The sequence below is a fragment of the Leuciscus leuciscus genome (genome assembly GCF_965113295.1).
Source record: "Leuciscus leuciscus genome assembly, chromosome: 17".
In the NCBI taxonomy this organism is placed as follows: Eukaryota; Metazoa; Chordata; class Actinopteri; order Cypriniformes; family Leuciscidae; genus Leuciscus; species Leuciscus leuciscus.
The window spans coordinates 23,308,767-23,323,973 of NC_138741.1; the positions used below are offsets into that span (position 1 = coordinate 23,308,767).

Sequence of the window (15,207 nt, forward strand, 5' to 3'; positions counted from 1 at the left end):
TTTATTCATTATTCAGAAACTTGACCCAGCCTGAAAAACAAACTATGCTGGTATGCAAAGCCAATCATAAAGGATGTAATTTAGATGCAAAAGTCTAAAAGGGTACAATAGCAAAAACTGATGGGGGGAAATTATCATGATTATGAGTTTTATGGTGCAAAAAAACATTGACTAACATTACAAGTAAAAAAAAAAAAAAAAAAAAAAAGCTTGAAACAGAGTTTGACCCATTTAAGTGATTTTCCACTTGTCTTATCTTGTATCTAAATCTTAATCTATGTAAATCAGTTTTGAGCTTCAGAACAGTGTGTTTAAGTGTGTTCTTACCCCTGAATGCAGGTCCTTCAGCGTGTGCGTGAGGATGATATTGAAAACCGCATGGGAGCGACTGCTCTCCTCATTCATATTGGTGGCCGCCACAGTGCGGGATTTATTCCCCTCAGACATCAGGGACTCTATGTCCTTTGAGTTGGAAAAGGGACATGATTAGAATCTCAGATGTATTTTAAAGGTCAGAACAACTGCACACTTATGTACACAATTTTTTTTTTTTTTTCAAAGAAATAAAAAGAGAAAAGAAAAGCAGTAAAGATGTCCTGAATACAGCTTCTAAAAATAAGCCATGCACAATGCTAATGAAATATGGTTACTGCAAAGTAACCTGTTTTTAGGTTTTGAAATGACTTCCACACTGGAATCTGTGGAATTCTACAGAATGGATTTAGGTTTGTTAATCCAAAATATTCAACACATTTAATCCAATTAAATCCAATTTACTTCAGTATAATTAATAAATGAACAGGCAAAGGATATACAAAAAACTATTTTGAACAACAACAAAAAAAACATTCATCAAATTCTGCAAAAAATCTGTGGAAATTTTCTGCAAATTCTGTGCAGGCTTTTGAATGACTAAGATTTCCATAATACTAAAAACTTCAGCAGTGACACATGCAATCTCGTGAGCTGACTACAAACATTCCTAAAGCAGGATTTGCTCAGCATCAACTACAGACCAAAAGAGGGGATAAATTAACCACATGACTAAACGAATGACAGAATGTATTGTAAAAAAGAAAAAAAGAAAATAGGTGAAAAGTTAATGATTGTGCGAAGTGCATGTCATTCTCCCATTAAAGAAATCAAAGTTGTCACCTTATAACTTTCAACCGCAAGTCTGGACAGACCATCAACATAAGGCCCCAAAACTTTATGTTCTCTCACTCTCAAGGCCTGTCGACTCCTGTAGGAACAAAGCAAACGGATATTGTGTAAGATCAACATTAACAGCAGAGTACAGCTCAGAGTTTGAACATAAGACACAATAGGCTTCACCCTTTGGGGTCCAACAGGTCCCGGACTTTCTCATTGTAGATTTCCATAAAAGAGACTTCTACGGTGAAGCTCTCTTCCTCTCGCTGGTGTTGTATGGTCCGGTCAAACAGAGAACTGCAGAGTCTGGGGATCAAACCAGGCTGGTCCACCGAACCCATCATGGTGTACGACTTTCCAGAGCCTGAGGGAAATGACATCACAGCAGACATTAAATCATATCATGCTACTTAATATAAATAATAATTACTTGAATATATTACAAAAAAGTAAACATTCAGCAATACAATAAGAACAAAGAAACTAATTACAAACAAAATGGACAAATCAATGCAACAGAACAAAAATACTAATAGAAAATCAATCACGATTAATCACACAGCCCTAGTTCAGAGTGCTTTGAAAACATGAGCAAAGGTCACTGTGTACAAAATATTACTCACCAGTCTGCCCATAAGCAAAAATACAGGCGTTGTAACCCTGAAAAGCATTGTGCAAAAGACTCTCCCCAAGGCACTGAAACACTACATCTTGACCTGTAAATATATGATTGAATGACAATTAAGATGAAGTCTTTAGGGGTGAATCTCACAAAACCTTAAAAGAACATATCAAAGTGATATTTCACCCTAAAATGACAATTAAGCTAAATTAAGGTCATGGTCCTAAAATAGGCTTCATTGAATTATTCTGGATGATTCGTCATGTGAAGGAGAGGAAAAACAGGAGAACGTAACGCATTTCAACAAATACTGTAAAAAAAATATGTTTTGCGTATTACAGAATGTAAAACCTATAGATCCATTTGATAATGAGAACTGGGAGGTAAAATGAGCTTGTCATTAAATAATGTCACTAAAAATAGGATTCATGGTACATGGTTCAAAATTTTGCTAAAAGACAGTATAGCAACAAAATACATCTAACTGTCAACAAAACTTTGCTTAGCCTATATTTTATGCAGATGCATAAAACAAATTGTCCTAAAGCAAAATCATTTTAAGAATTAATTTTTGGAATCACTTTGTCCCAAAGAAAAAGTACCAAACTTTGTCTGTAATTGTATTGTAAACTTCAAGGTGACACATTATAGATTTTCTGGAAAAACCTTGTTCGTACAGATGAGCTTGATGTGTAAACAAAACCTTATCTTCAGCAGCACCAGCACAAAAACCATCATAACAAGATGATACAGATGAGATGCTTGGTACTGAACCAAGAAATAAACAAAGTGGCTTCTTCAAGAAATGTTTGCAGGAAACTGACCAGCAAACTTCTCTGTCTCAGACTCATCCATCGACCAAAAACAGTGGTCATAGGCGAAGGTCTTAAAAGAGAGAGAGAAATATGGTTTTGTTATGTTCATATCAAACTCAAACTCATATTTTCATGATGCACTCATGTTTCGTTTCAAAGTGAAATGAGTGCTGTACCTTTGGCTGACCCCTGCTGCAAGTTGATCCAAGGAAAGGGTGCATATGGGAAAAAGATGGAAAAATAGAGCTTGTTAAAAAATATCTAAAATAAATGTATAAGAATACATATAGATTATAATAAAATATAAAATCAGAACATGTTTACTTTAATGAGATATCATGATGATACCATTAACAGCATATTGTACATATACCAGGATTCAGTACCATGGTATTTTTAGAAGTACTAATATGTATGTATGCATGTATGTATGTATGTATGTATGTATGTATGCATGTATGCATGTATGCATGTATATAATTTTTTTTTAGGGCTGCACAATATTGAAGTAAAATGCGATAACTCGCGATAATTATCTTTAAACTGTAGTTAAAATTATAAGAAAAACTCAACTTCTGAAAATGAACAGCAGTGTTTTACTGTAGCATAAGAAGTGTTATTTTAACATCAGTGTAAACCACATGGTTTAGGGTTTCAGGTAGGCCTAGGTTTAACAACAGAAACTGAATGAACAAATAAAAAATAAAACACTGCTTAGTTTTCCCTGTATGAATGAAATATATACTGATTCTTATTTAAGCTACAAAAGTTATTTAGCCAGGAGCAGTGAGTGATTTTCTCTTTGTCTTTTGTTCATGACCCCAGTTATTGCAAGCTGTTGCAATATGCATATAGCGATATATACATTTGCGATATTTCGATAAAATGTGCAGTAATATTAGGGCTTCACATTATATCGAAATATATATGGACTTTAAATATCCCAGAAAAAAACACATTATCCAAATTCACTAACTCACAGCTGACCAAAATAGCATGTCATCACCCTGAGCGCACTCAAATGGGAACTAGGAACTGCCGGCTCTGCACACAATCACACATCCTGAGCGAATCCATGTCATCAGTTGTACTTTGCTCAGTGGACCTGAACACAAACAGCCCGTCTCTCACTGAGAAAGCCTTGCCGTTTACAGGGTAAATATGCATTTGGAGCCCTGACTCAAATGTTGTGTTATCTGTAGAGGGCACCTCAATGGCTTTGCACGGCACTCTGTGAACACAATGACCTATATAAGCACTACGGACAGACTATGGGAGCATATTGAAGGATCCTAATCACTCACAGAAGACTGTGCCTTTCCAGGCCCAATTAATTCAATTCAATTCTGATGTTGTTCTCTGGGTAATGAAAAACCACTAATGCAAAATGCAAAGCTCTGTTCCAAACCATAACGGGCGGCCTAAACAATGAACAAAATTGAGGGAAACTTCAGTTTTAAATATAAATGAAATATACATTTCAGAAAAGGCAACTAAAAATTGTTCATGCTATTTTACCCAATATTTCTTTGTATCATGAGCTTTTAATAGCCATTAATAAATTATTATTTAAAATATACATTATTAATATAAAAATTTATTATAAATAAATAAAATTATAATCAAAATTAGTGAAAAGTGGTCTGTGGAAAAACTACTTTGGAATAGTTGATAAAATACACTGATAAATAATAAGCCAAAAAAAAAAAAAAAAAGTGTATAAAAAGTAAATGGGGTCAATTTCAAGCTGACTTTAAGAATCTCATAACTATTGGTCTCTTCTATGATGTGCAATTATTCCCTATTTGTTCATGCCCTCTGCACATATAACCGAATCTTCAACAATGGCGACCCTTTTTATAATCCCAATCTAGAAAATCTACACACCCATGAGAGTTTATGGAAATCACCGAAGCGTGTACAGCCACACAGTGAGCAAACGAAAAAGCGAGGGATGGAAAGCTGGGAAAACAAAATATGCCTAGATTCAGTTCCAACGACCCCAGGCTCAGCTTGTCGTTTAAAATCAGGCCATGCCACACTTGTAGTATAAGTAGTTGCATGATGACGTCCCCCCTGTCACACCACGCTGAGAACTGGGGGAGATGTTGGCCCTTGAAGGATGTGTCAAGCTGAGCTTCATCTCAAGTTCCTGGAGGAGGGTTGAGCAAACGGGGTGGACAAACACACATAGCAGCTGTACATCTGTAACACTAAAAATAAGGTTTCTGAGTGACAGTCCCTCAGTTCTGATGTCGAAATAAAGATATGGATATTCTTCGAAAATTATCCTGCCTCCATGCTATCGGTTACCCAAAATCTTCCGTTGGAAGTCTTTCATCTATCACTGCAGGGCATAAACTGTGCGTCATGGCTAACAGATTTTTCAGGGTATACAAATCAAATTTCAAGCATCGCAGGAACAAAATGCATGTTTTCCAAGACACCTAAAGGACAGATTACTAAATCTTAAGGAGATCTCCACCAAACCTCTACAGCCAAGAGTGCAGCCTGAGGTAGGTGTGTGTGTAATCGTGAATGAGTTCAATGGGTTGTATGCTACACCCAGACTGCTAACGCTCACAGCTCCCGCCAGTGGCACCTCCTTTCCCAAACAGCCGCTACAAGCCCTAGTGACTTTGACCTTGTACTATCTGGCATAGCCTATACTACCATACCTCTGCTCACATCTTATCATATCTGTCTGATTCACCAACATGACAAATACAATGACATACAGGCGATGACAGAATGGACAAAGTACTGAAATTAATCACATAAATCACACTCTCATCTTTAAATGATATTATCCGTCTTCATCATTCTGAGCACAATTGTATAATTTTGATCATACAATGTTGATTAAATGCACTCTACTAAACGGTCTAGCCAACTCTTATTCACGTAGGGTTGGGTAAATCATATTTTGTGAATCGTTTGTTTGGTTGATTCGTGTGAATGAATAAGTTCAAATAAATAGTGATTGAAATGGAGTACCTGCATTGTCTTAATAGAAGCAAAATATTTAGTTAAATGCTGCTGTTCATCACTTAATTTGACTAATTTATATAAATTTTGTTGTTTTCTAGTTTAATTCAGTGTAAATTTGTGTGTACAATTTTATGCGGTCAACATATGACATTTTTATAGTTTATTTGTTAGAAAAATACTGCTCTGATTGCAGAATATATTCTGACATATTAAAAATAACACCAAAATGTAAAAAAAAAAAAATAATTTCTTAAAATAAAATGAAAACATTTAAAACCCAATAAAATAATTAAATCAAACAACATAAATACATTTTTTTAAAGTATATATTTTAACACAAATTGGGTGTTTAGGTATAAAATTGGTAGTAAATCTTGCTAGAAAAATACTGCTCTTATTGCAGAATATAATTTGATATAATATAAAAAAAGCAAAATAAAAAATAAAATAAAAATCAATTAAAATAAAAAATTATATAAAATAATATTAAAAAAAGCACAGATTAGATGTTTAGGTATAAGCTGGAGAAAATAAAATCGGTGCTTTCATAAAAGAACAAAGTTAGATCATGTTTTTGATTGTCCAATGACGGCAGCCATGACAACCCAATGACAACCTCAGGAAAGCTGGCAGCTGCTCCCAAGTTCCCAGTCTGGTTTCCAAACAGTGTTCAACTAAACCCACAATGCATCACTCTGTGTTTTCCTAACACGGCTGTCCTGTACATTTGCACCGATTGGAATCGTCCCTGAGCCAACTGTACAAATGAAAAATGCATATGCTCGGTCTCTACGCCTGTGCCTGCTTTCTCTACAGGAGACAGAGGCATGTGTTTGTTATAACCCAAAAATGCCTTAGTGACAGGTGAGACCAATCGCTGAGAGATACCCAAGCTAGAACTGGGATCAGCGCTGTGGTGCAGTTAATCACACGAGTTCTCTCATGATGTCATCGAGTAGCCTCGCGAGTTATCCTGTACGTTGCTTTATGACATTGTTTTTGTCGGAGTGAGTCAGAGGCTTCCTGATATGAGGCAGCACTGACTGAGCAGAGTCCTCAGCTTCTGGGGAAGACACAAACTCGTACTTTCTTTAGCAATCGCGCACACACAAAAACATTCATTTAGAGAGTGACGGTTTGGCAGCGTGCAGCACAGACTCTGAGCTCGCATGAGACCCTTCCCCCAAACCACGACAAGTCTTGCAGTTAGGGCTGGACGAGCAATAACGAAATTGTATCTCAATATAAATACAGAATGTTTAAAGCAACAATGTTTAAAGCAACAAGTACAGAAAAATGTTTAATGTTGAATACAAAAAAGAACAATAGCCTACTACTTAATCATAATTAATATTTTTAATACACTACCGTTCAAAGTCAGTATGATTTTTTAACAGAAATATATATTTTTCTACAGCAAGGATGCATTAAATACCGTTAAAAACTTTCAAATTATTAGATAAAAAAATCTGTTTCAAACAAATGCTGTTCTTTTACCTTTCTATTCAAAGAATTCTGGGAAAAAAAGTGTTTCCACTAAAAAATTAAACAGCACATTGGTTTTTAACTGATAATAATAAGAAATGTTACTTAAGCAGCAAATCAGCATATTAGAATGATTTCTGAAGGATCATGTGACACTAAAGATTGGAGTAATTACAAACATTTTAAAGCCTGTAAAAATACCACACACAGGCCCTGTTTACACCTGGTATTAAGATAAGTTTTGGTCAATCGGATCACAAGTAGACGAGGAAGAAACATCCCCGTTTACACCTGGTATTAAGATAAGTTTTGGTCAATCGGATCACAAGTAGACGAGGAAGAAACATCCCCGTTTACACCTGGTATTAAGATAAGTTTTGGTCAATCGGATCACAAGTAGACGAGGAAGAAACATCCCCGTTTACACCTGGTATTAAGATAAGTTTTGGTCAATCGGATCACAAGTAGACGAGGAAGAAACATCCTCGTTTACACCTGGTATTAAGATAAGTTTTGGTCAATCGGATCACAAGTAGACGAGGAAGAAACATCCTCGTTTACACCTGGTATTAAGATAAGTTTTGGTCAATCGGATCACAAGTAGACGAGGAAGAAACATCCTCGTTTACACCTGGTATTAAGATAAGTTTTGGTCAATCGGATCACAAGTAGACGAGGAAGAAACATCCTCGTTTACACCTGGTATTAAGATAAGTTTTGGTCAATCGGATCACAAGTAGACGAGGAAGAAACATCCTCGTTTACACCTGGTATTAAGATAAGTTTTGGTCAATCGGATCACAAGTAGACGAGGAAGAAACATCCTCGTTTACACCTGGTATTTTAATCCGTCTGTTTTGTCCACTTTCAACCACTTCTGTCCTAATTTCTTTGAGAGAAGGGTCTATAAGCGGGTAACCGTATCTGAGTTTTTCAGATGTTTCGATCTAATGGACAAAATAAGCTTGCACAATTTACATATGAACGTGACCCGGAGACGACGGAAAAACATATAGAGAGCAGCAGCTTTCGTTTCTGCTCTGATAGCCCCAAGATCACGTCGAACACTAGGAGTGCTAGTTAGAAACAGGAAGGGGGAGAGAACCTTGTGCTTGGTACGTTTTTTGTCTTCAAACCAAACTTGGATCCAGCCAACAAAGTTTAAATCCCATCTGGCTAGCGCGCTTTTCATAATGTTTACTCATTGGCTCAGTAGCTGGAGAGTAGGCTTTTGTGGCTTTTCGAACACATTCGACCACATGATTGTTTACGCTATGAAAGCAATCCAGTCTAATGCGCTTTTGACTACCTCTGGAATTGGTCGAAACTGGATAAGCTTAAAAACATTTTAGACTCTGTTTACTCCTGTATTTAGCATCATCCACTTAGTATGATCCAATCGACCAAAACACATCTTATTACCAGGTGTAAACAGGCCCACAGACTTCCCATGAACATCAAGTGAACGAATCACTTAATCACTTTCAACCAGATCACTGAAAGTGACAGTGAAAAGAACTGATTTACAGAAATACATTTTATCAGCAATCTTGCTACGTACTGATATAGGAGGGAACTAAACTAGTGGTGTGGTCTTCTGGGAACAACATAATTGCCAAATAAAAAGCACTTTAAAATCAATGCAATAATCATGATCTTGTTGAACTCTAAAAAATCTATAAAGAATAGATTACTGCATTTAAGTTTAGTAAATCTTTTCTCGTTGAAAGCATGAAATGATATGTCAAATGACTATAAGTGAATAATTAAATGTTTTCCACCCTTACAAAATATACAGTGGTTAAAAAATGAACTTTGTTTGCAACACATAACACCACATAATAACATCAAATTCACCACAAATGGTTACTACTTTTTTTATAGTTGCACTTTTATTATCCAAGGAACTGTCTATAGGGGAGGAGGCTGCAATGAAAGACTGTGTCAACAGTGTCGTCCCTTCCCCCACTCTCTGCATCACTCCATTGGCGCTGCAAACAATGAGGAAATCACCACTCTGCCTTGGTGCTATAATAGTATACAAATGAAACCGAGACCAAAGCACCACAGGCAGAAAATAAAAACCACATCGAGACCACTGGAGAGAAAACCCTCCATATACAGTCTAAGAAGTGGTGTTCGATTTGCAGACTAACAAACAAGCCACTGGCCTCGATCTGTCTTCAAATGGCATTAAACACACATTTAATTCCGCCGCATTCAATCAGGCTTTCATGCAAACTCAGGGTGCATTCCAGAAACATGCTTGCGATTCCATTTCGTGCAACTTAATGGATTCACTCATTGCCTCATCGGACTATCTCAATATTCCTAATAGGCCCGAATTCTTCAGGAAAGCATTTCCTACGGAGAACCGTTTAAATCTCTCCTTCAAGCGTGTATCGACCGCTCCGAAGTAAAGTGTCGACGCAAGGCCAGGACTGTAAATCCCCATGTCTTTGTCTGCATTCTTGAAGGGGCTCAAGTCAGAGAACAAGGGGGAGGAAGGAATAAACCTCGATTATGGTCCACTGCAGCCTTCTCATGGGATAGTGACGTACGCTACGGTGACAGCTGTCAGTGCGAGTATGCCAGAGACCGAGGGTTCTGCCAAACACAGTCTAACACCTCATGGCCGGCGTTTGCATGACAGGCTAGACAGAAAGACAACCTGAATGTGCACCCAGAAACACATGAACTGCCCTTCAGCTCTCGAGGTCTGAGATCAAGTCATTTAAAAAATGTGCTTCCGCTTCAGTTGCTTGCAAATACGCAGCCCGTGACTAGGAAAGATGATGTTCTGTACTTTTGACCTAAATTATGATCCACTAGATTTTTCTTAATAAATGCATTCGCATCGACAGACTTGGCCTCATGGATGCACTTGGGCAGGCCGAAAGCAACACAATGCACTCCGAGCCATGTTTTACACATGACATGGAGATTATGATTACTCAGCTGAAGCTGCACATCTGTGAATGAATGTCCTGGTAATTAAAATAAGAAAAGTGTAATGAAAAGTACAAGGTGCACAATTAAACTTAATAGTAATGCTCATGAACGTAAGGGATGTGACGGTGAGAAAACTTTCCCACCGGTTAATCGACGTGACAACAACGGTAATACCGGTATCACCCTGGATTTTTATCCCTCTTTTCCACCTCGTTTTAAAATCACTTATGAATGCCCGTCCACATTTTACTTTCACTTTCTTATCCAGTCATTCATTTGCTGAAATGCAGAGGTTGGTAAGTAGGCACTAGTTATTGCAAGATTACGATGTGCATTAAAAATTCAACTTGTTCTGTCAAATGTTAAAATAGCATTCAGATGAGCATTCATTACATTTATGATTTAGACCAGGGATGGGCAACTTCGGTCCTGGAGGGTCACTGTCCTATATGGAAGTTTGGGTTGCTTAAAAGCAACGAAGCGCACCAACTGTTGCGCTTGCATCTTTTGTAGTATCTCGTGCACGACACAACATTCTAAAAAGGTGGCGCTCAAGTCAAAAGTTGTTAAACTTTTTAAAAAACACGTCAAGAGCTTGTCTTTTTTTGTTCCACTGACCTTCATTTCGCTTGAACCACAAAAACGCGTTCTGTTGGAACCAGCCCAACCAAGGCGGGAAACGCAACAAACCTTTTCCATCACCTGAAAAGGTACCATCCCAGCGACAACACTGCGAGTACGAAAATCCAGTCCCATTTGTCAATCTGTGTAGCACAATGACTGGTTTAGTTAATATTTCTGAACTTTATTTGATCTAATAGTGAACTTTTTTGTATAGGTTGTCCCTCTTCAAATAAGTGAGATATGTGCTGCAACTATTTTTTACCAAACTTCTATTGTTTTAAGGCAGAAAAAGCATGTTTGATGTTTGTACAGTTAAAAATGTTTGTTATTAAACTAGGATTCTAAAGTCATTGTCGGGAAACTATTCAAACCGGGCGCATTATCAAATTATATATCGATAAGGGATGTGACGGTGAGAAAACGTTCCCACCGGTTAATCGACGTGTGACAACAACGGTAATACCGGTATCACCCTGGATTTTTAGCCCTCTTTTCCACCTCATTTTAAAATCACTCATGAATGCCCGTCCACATTTTACTTTCACTTTCAAATTAGTGGCAATTGCTTGAAAGGTGGGTTCATTATTATTCTTAATGAAAAACATAACAAAACAGTACAATGACAAACTTAAAACATAGAACTTTTATTAACAAATCGAATAAGCACGGCAGCCTTATTCTTGTGGTGCACTTGAAGGTGTGTGTAAATTAGAAGAAGTATTACCTCCAGATGCAGCCACCGTCATCAGGCAAAGCTTACAGATTGCCTCAATGTTTGCAGGTTCCCCATTAGCATTGGGTTTAAATCCAAAATATAGTCAAATAAGCGCTTTAACATTTAGCTTTGAAAGCAAATCTTCCGCCATCGTCTTGTCAGTCAGCTCGCCTCACTCGTGCGGCTGAACACCGTGTAACACAAACTATCGCAGCAAGCCTAAAGGGCCGTTCACACCAAGAACGATAACTATGGCGATAACTATATTTGCGCCCACACCAATGAACAATTAACGGTCTGTTTATTCTAAGCTTACACGCTGGGGTTTCAAAGTGTGTACAACATCATTGAACATGTTTTTGCTGTTCTTGTTACATTTACACGGCTTTAACCAGCAGATGTCCTCAGCATGCTATGTTTTGAGTGAAGCTAGTGTAATCGATCTAATAATCTAACAGTGAATTTAGCTGACGTTGTCAATATAGTGGAATAAAAACTACACCTAGTCTTTTTCACCGCAACTTCAAAGGAAGCAAGACAATGTTGTCGAAACGAGCGCTGGATATCTGACGTAATACTTCTCACCGTTTATTAAAGCAACACTAAAGATATTTTTTACTTTAAAATAATGTTTCCAAAATCGTTTCAGTGGTTCATCAAGTCGTAACAGGGTGAAAGGCACTTCTGCATTCGCTTTGCAGCCCTATATCTGCTATCTTGCCAGATCGGGTAGCGTTTCTGTAGTTCGAATGAGAAATAAGAAACTACAAATTTGACTTGCTTTAAGTCAAGCATTACAATAGTCATTATTTTGTTTTTCTTCGTTTCTGATGTCGCAATACATCATACTTTAATAAAATCACGCAACATACTCTACCCTGTCTGTGGACATCGTTCATTCCAAAGCCGGTGCTGGATAAACAGCGAACGTGCATGCGACAGTAGGCTGCGGTAGGCTAAATTATTTACGACAGCGGTAATGGACAATTCCGGTTCCAACCTGTAGGGGGACCGAAGAGGAAAAGTTCTTTGGTGTTGCTTTAAGAGGGTATGAACGATTATTTTCCATATCCATTTTCTTGAAGGGGGCTTGACTTGTCAAACAGTGGTGGATTTTTCTGAACCTCGGTGATTAACCTCTCCGCAATGTCGTCTGCCATTTTAAATGCGCAAGCTCTTAAATTAGAATGGATTCTGATTGGCTGTCAGTGTTTTATCGTTCAACAGCTGTAACAAATTTTTTTTTACAAAAGTAATCCCAGCGATATATTTTCTCTATATATCGTTATAGCTGTGGTATGAACTCTGCTATTCTTTAATATTGAGAAAGATTTTTAGAAATATATCTTTATCTTTATCGTAATAGTCCTTGGTGTGAACAGGCCTTAATATTGATCAGTATGGGAACAAATATTGTGATCATATTTTTTGCCATACAGCCCAGCCCTATCCTCAACACACCTGAACTCATTCTGACTAGTGTGTGTCTCACTGCTTTCCTGCAAGCCCAAAACACGCCCTGTCTGCAGTTCAGGTGGGATGGTCATAGTCTTGATGTGCCAGCAACTCATTAACTTAACAATAGAAAATTTCTGTGATAATAGAGATAAAAAAAAAAAAATCTACCATACTTATTTCAGAAAAGGGCAGAGCTGTAAAATACTCTTAATAATACTAAAATAGCAGGGAGTGACAAGCAATTATTGGTCTCTTATATTAAAGTACCTGAAAGAGATTTTTTTCTATCATAACTCATAAAAATAGTCATACATTGATATGTCAGGCATAAAGCTTCTGGTAAAGATACTTTTCTAAAGCTCATTGCTCATGTTCATTGCATCCAAAACACCCCTAGGAGCTGCTTGCAAACATAAAACCTTTCAAATGTCATTTCATTAAAGCAAAATGGACAGGCACTAGATTCATTCATCCTGAGTACATGATGCCATCGGACATGCTGAGAGCGGTACGACCACACAAAGGATTGAAAGAGGAGTATACACTGACATATAAACACGCCATGTGTAGCCATCATCAAAAGATTGTCTGGAATGTGTTGTAGTGCCTGACAGATCATAATTAATATGAAATGCCAGCAATAATCTGCATAAGTAAAGCTATTTTGGTCATGTGAACCTTGCCATTTGAGGCATCTGCATCGCAGGGGCCATTATCAGGCCCGGCGTTTCAGCGCGGCACGACACATGAACTCAGCACTGCAATTAAACTGTCTGTTGTTCGAAGGCAGCAGGCGGCTCGACCATTCACTTCCAAGTTTAAAACCTGTTCAACCTCTGTCTTTGTTTGCACTTCACGACAGGAGAAAAGCAGCAAAAAAATAATAATTGTGCTCTCTTGTGTACCCGCCATAAAAGTCAGAGGAAATGTTTATGGCTGACAGATGCTAAAGCTAGCTTGTATTTTCCCCTTTTTTCAGACACAAGAGCTCCTCAGCTATGGATGACCTAGGGTTAACCCTCCTTCTGCGTTTCCGTGACAACGGAGGGCAGAGAAAAAGAGAGGAAGTCAGATGGAGGAGAGTTATGCCCCGACACACGGCAGGACGGAGCGAACAGCAGGCTGCGTTAAAGAGAACCGCACGTCCACATTCCTGTTCTCCCTCAGCCCCCATCGTACGAGCCGACCGACCGTAATCCAACAAGAATACATGCGATCTGATCTCAAAGACCCTGCTCTCAGCCACCTTATGAAGGGTCCAAAATATGTAATATCCAATTAAAATAATCTAAACGACTGAAAGATTATGCATTCATAACCTTGTAAACAGTATATGCTATATTTTTATCATATGAGAAATAAAACATGGATGTTTCATTTCTCAAATTATTAAATTCTTCATAATCTTGGAGACTAAAAATGGTTAATCCAAAATTGAGTATCCCAATTCAGTTTAATGTGTTAAACTTAAAGGTATAGCGGAGGATCTTTCCAAATTTTAGATAAGACCCGCCCTCTCCACTTTTTGAAAAGTTTGATTGATTCACTAGAATGATTGACAATTAGGAGGACCAATAGTTTAGACTACCCACCAGGAAGTAAAACATCCTCTGCTATACCTTTAATCCGATCAAATGAGTCAAGAAAAGGATGTTGGAAGGCCAAGTCATGCGAAAAGCATTGTGGGATACAGTTACCATAGTGATATGCAAATATAGTAGGACATTGGGTATTGTATTCATACAGAAAATCTGCATACTATATATAGTAGTATGTTAGTATGCTATTCTGAACAAAGCTACAATGTCAGAAAATCTACTAGTTTGCAGTCAACAAGATTTCTAAATGTGTTTGAAAAGTATCTTAGGGCGTTTTCACACTGGGCAAGCTTCCTGCGTTCCGAGTCTGAGTGCGATTCACCAAGGCTGTATTTCTTTGATCAAAAATACAGTAAAAGCAGTAATAATGTACTACAGAAAAGTAATCATTTAAAGTGCCCCTATTATGCTCATGTAATATAGCGGTTTATGAATGCAAAAGGTCTGCAAAGTTTTAAAGATCAAAGTGCACGACAAATAAAGTTATTGTGTCCTAAAAGAAAGAATCAATTCTGAACTGCCGAAACGAGTCCTCAGTAATTCCAGTCTCACTTCCTGTTACATACTATGTAACAATACAACAAATTTGCATGATGCCCACAAACAACATCTTTGACCTACCCTCAAACACTGTAGTTGTAACTGAGACAGGAAGAGTTTGGTTTGCGTTGTTGACATGTCAAGAAGACACTGTTTTGAGTGGTGTGATTCCACTTTTCATCTGTTCATCACTAAGCACTGAGGAAGTCTCTGGAGATGAAATTCAGATATGGTAATAGGCGTTTCATTTCTGAC

The 15,207-nt window shown here is 37.6% G+C and overlaps 1 protein-coding gene and 1 long non-coding RNA gene across 3 annotated transcripts in view; both read right to left on the reverse strand.

The window, feature by feature from the left end:
- The window catches only part of kif13ba (kinesin family member 13Ba), a 47,131-nt gene that overhangs the window by 26,049 nt on the left and 5,875 nt on the right, over nucleotides 1-15,207 (reverse strand). For both annotated transcript variants that reach the window (XM_082144078.1, XM_082144077.1), the window contains exons 3-8: nucleotides 2,766-2,781; nucleotides 2,599-2,659; nucleotides 1,776-1,868; nucleotides 1,336-1,516; nucleotides 1,156-1,243; nucleotides 328-462 (exon numbers count right to left, since the gene is read on the reverse strand). In XM_082144078.1, coding sequence (XP_082000204.1) covers nucleotides 328-462; nucleotides 1,156-1,243; nucleotides 1,336-1,516; nucleotides 1,776-1,868; nucleotides 2,599-2,659; nucleotides 2,766-2,781 — 574 coding nt within the window. The remainder of the gene's footprint in view (nucleotides 1-327; nucleotides 463-1,155; nucleotides 1,244-1,335; nucleotides 1,517-1,775; nucleotides 1,869-2,598; nucleotides 2,660-2,765; nucleotides 2,782-15,207) is intronic.
- LOC309479902 lies at nucleotides 6,880-11,159 on the reverse strand. Its single transcript, XR_014199469.1, has 2 exons — nucleotides 7,833-11,159; nucleotides 6,880-7,288 (listed from the first exon to the last, which is right to left on the reverse strand). It is a non-coding gene; the product is annotated as an uncharacterized lncRNA (long non-coding RNA).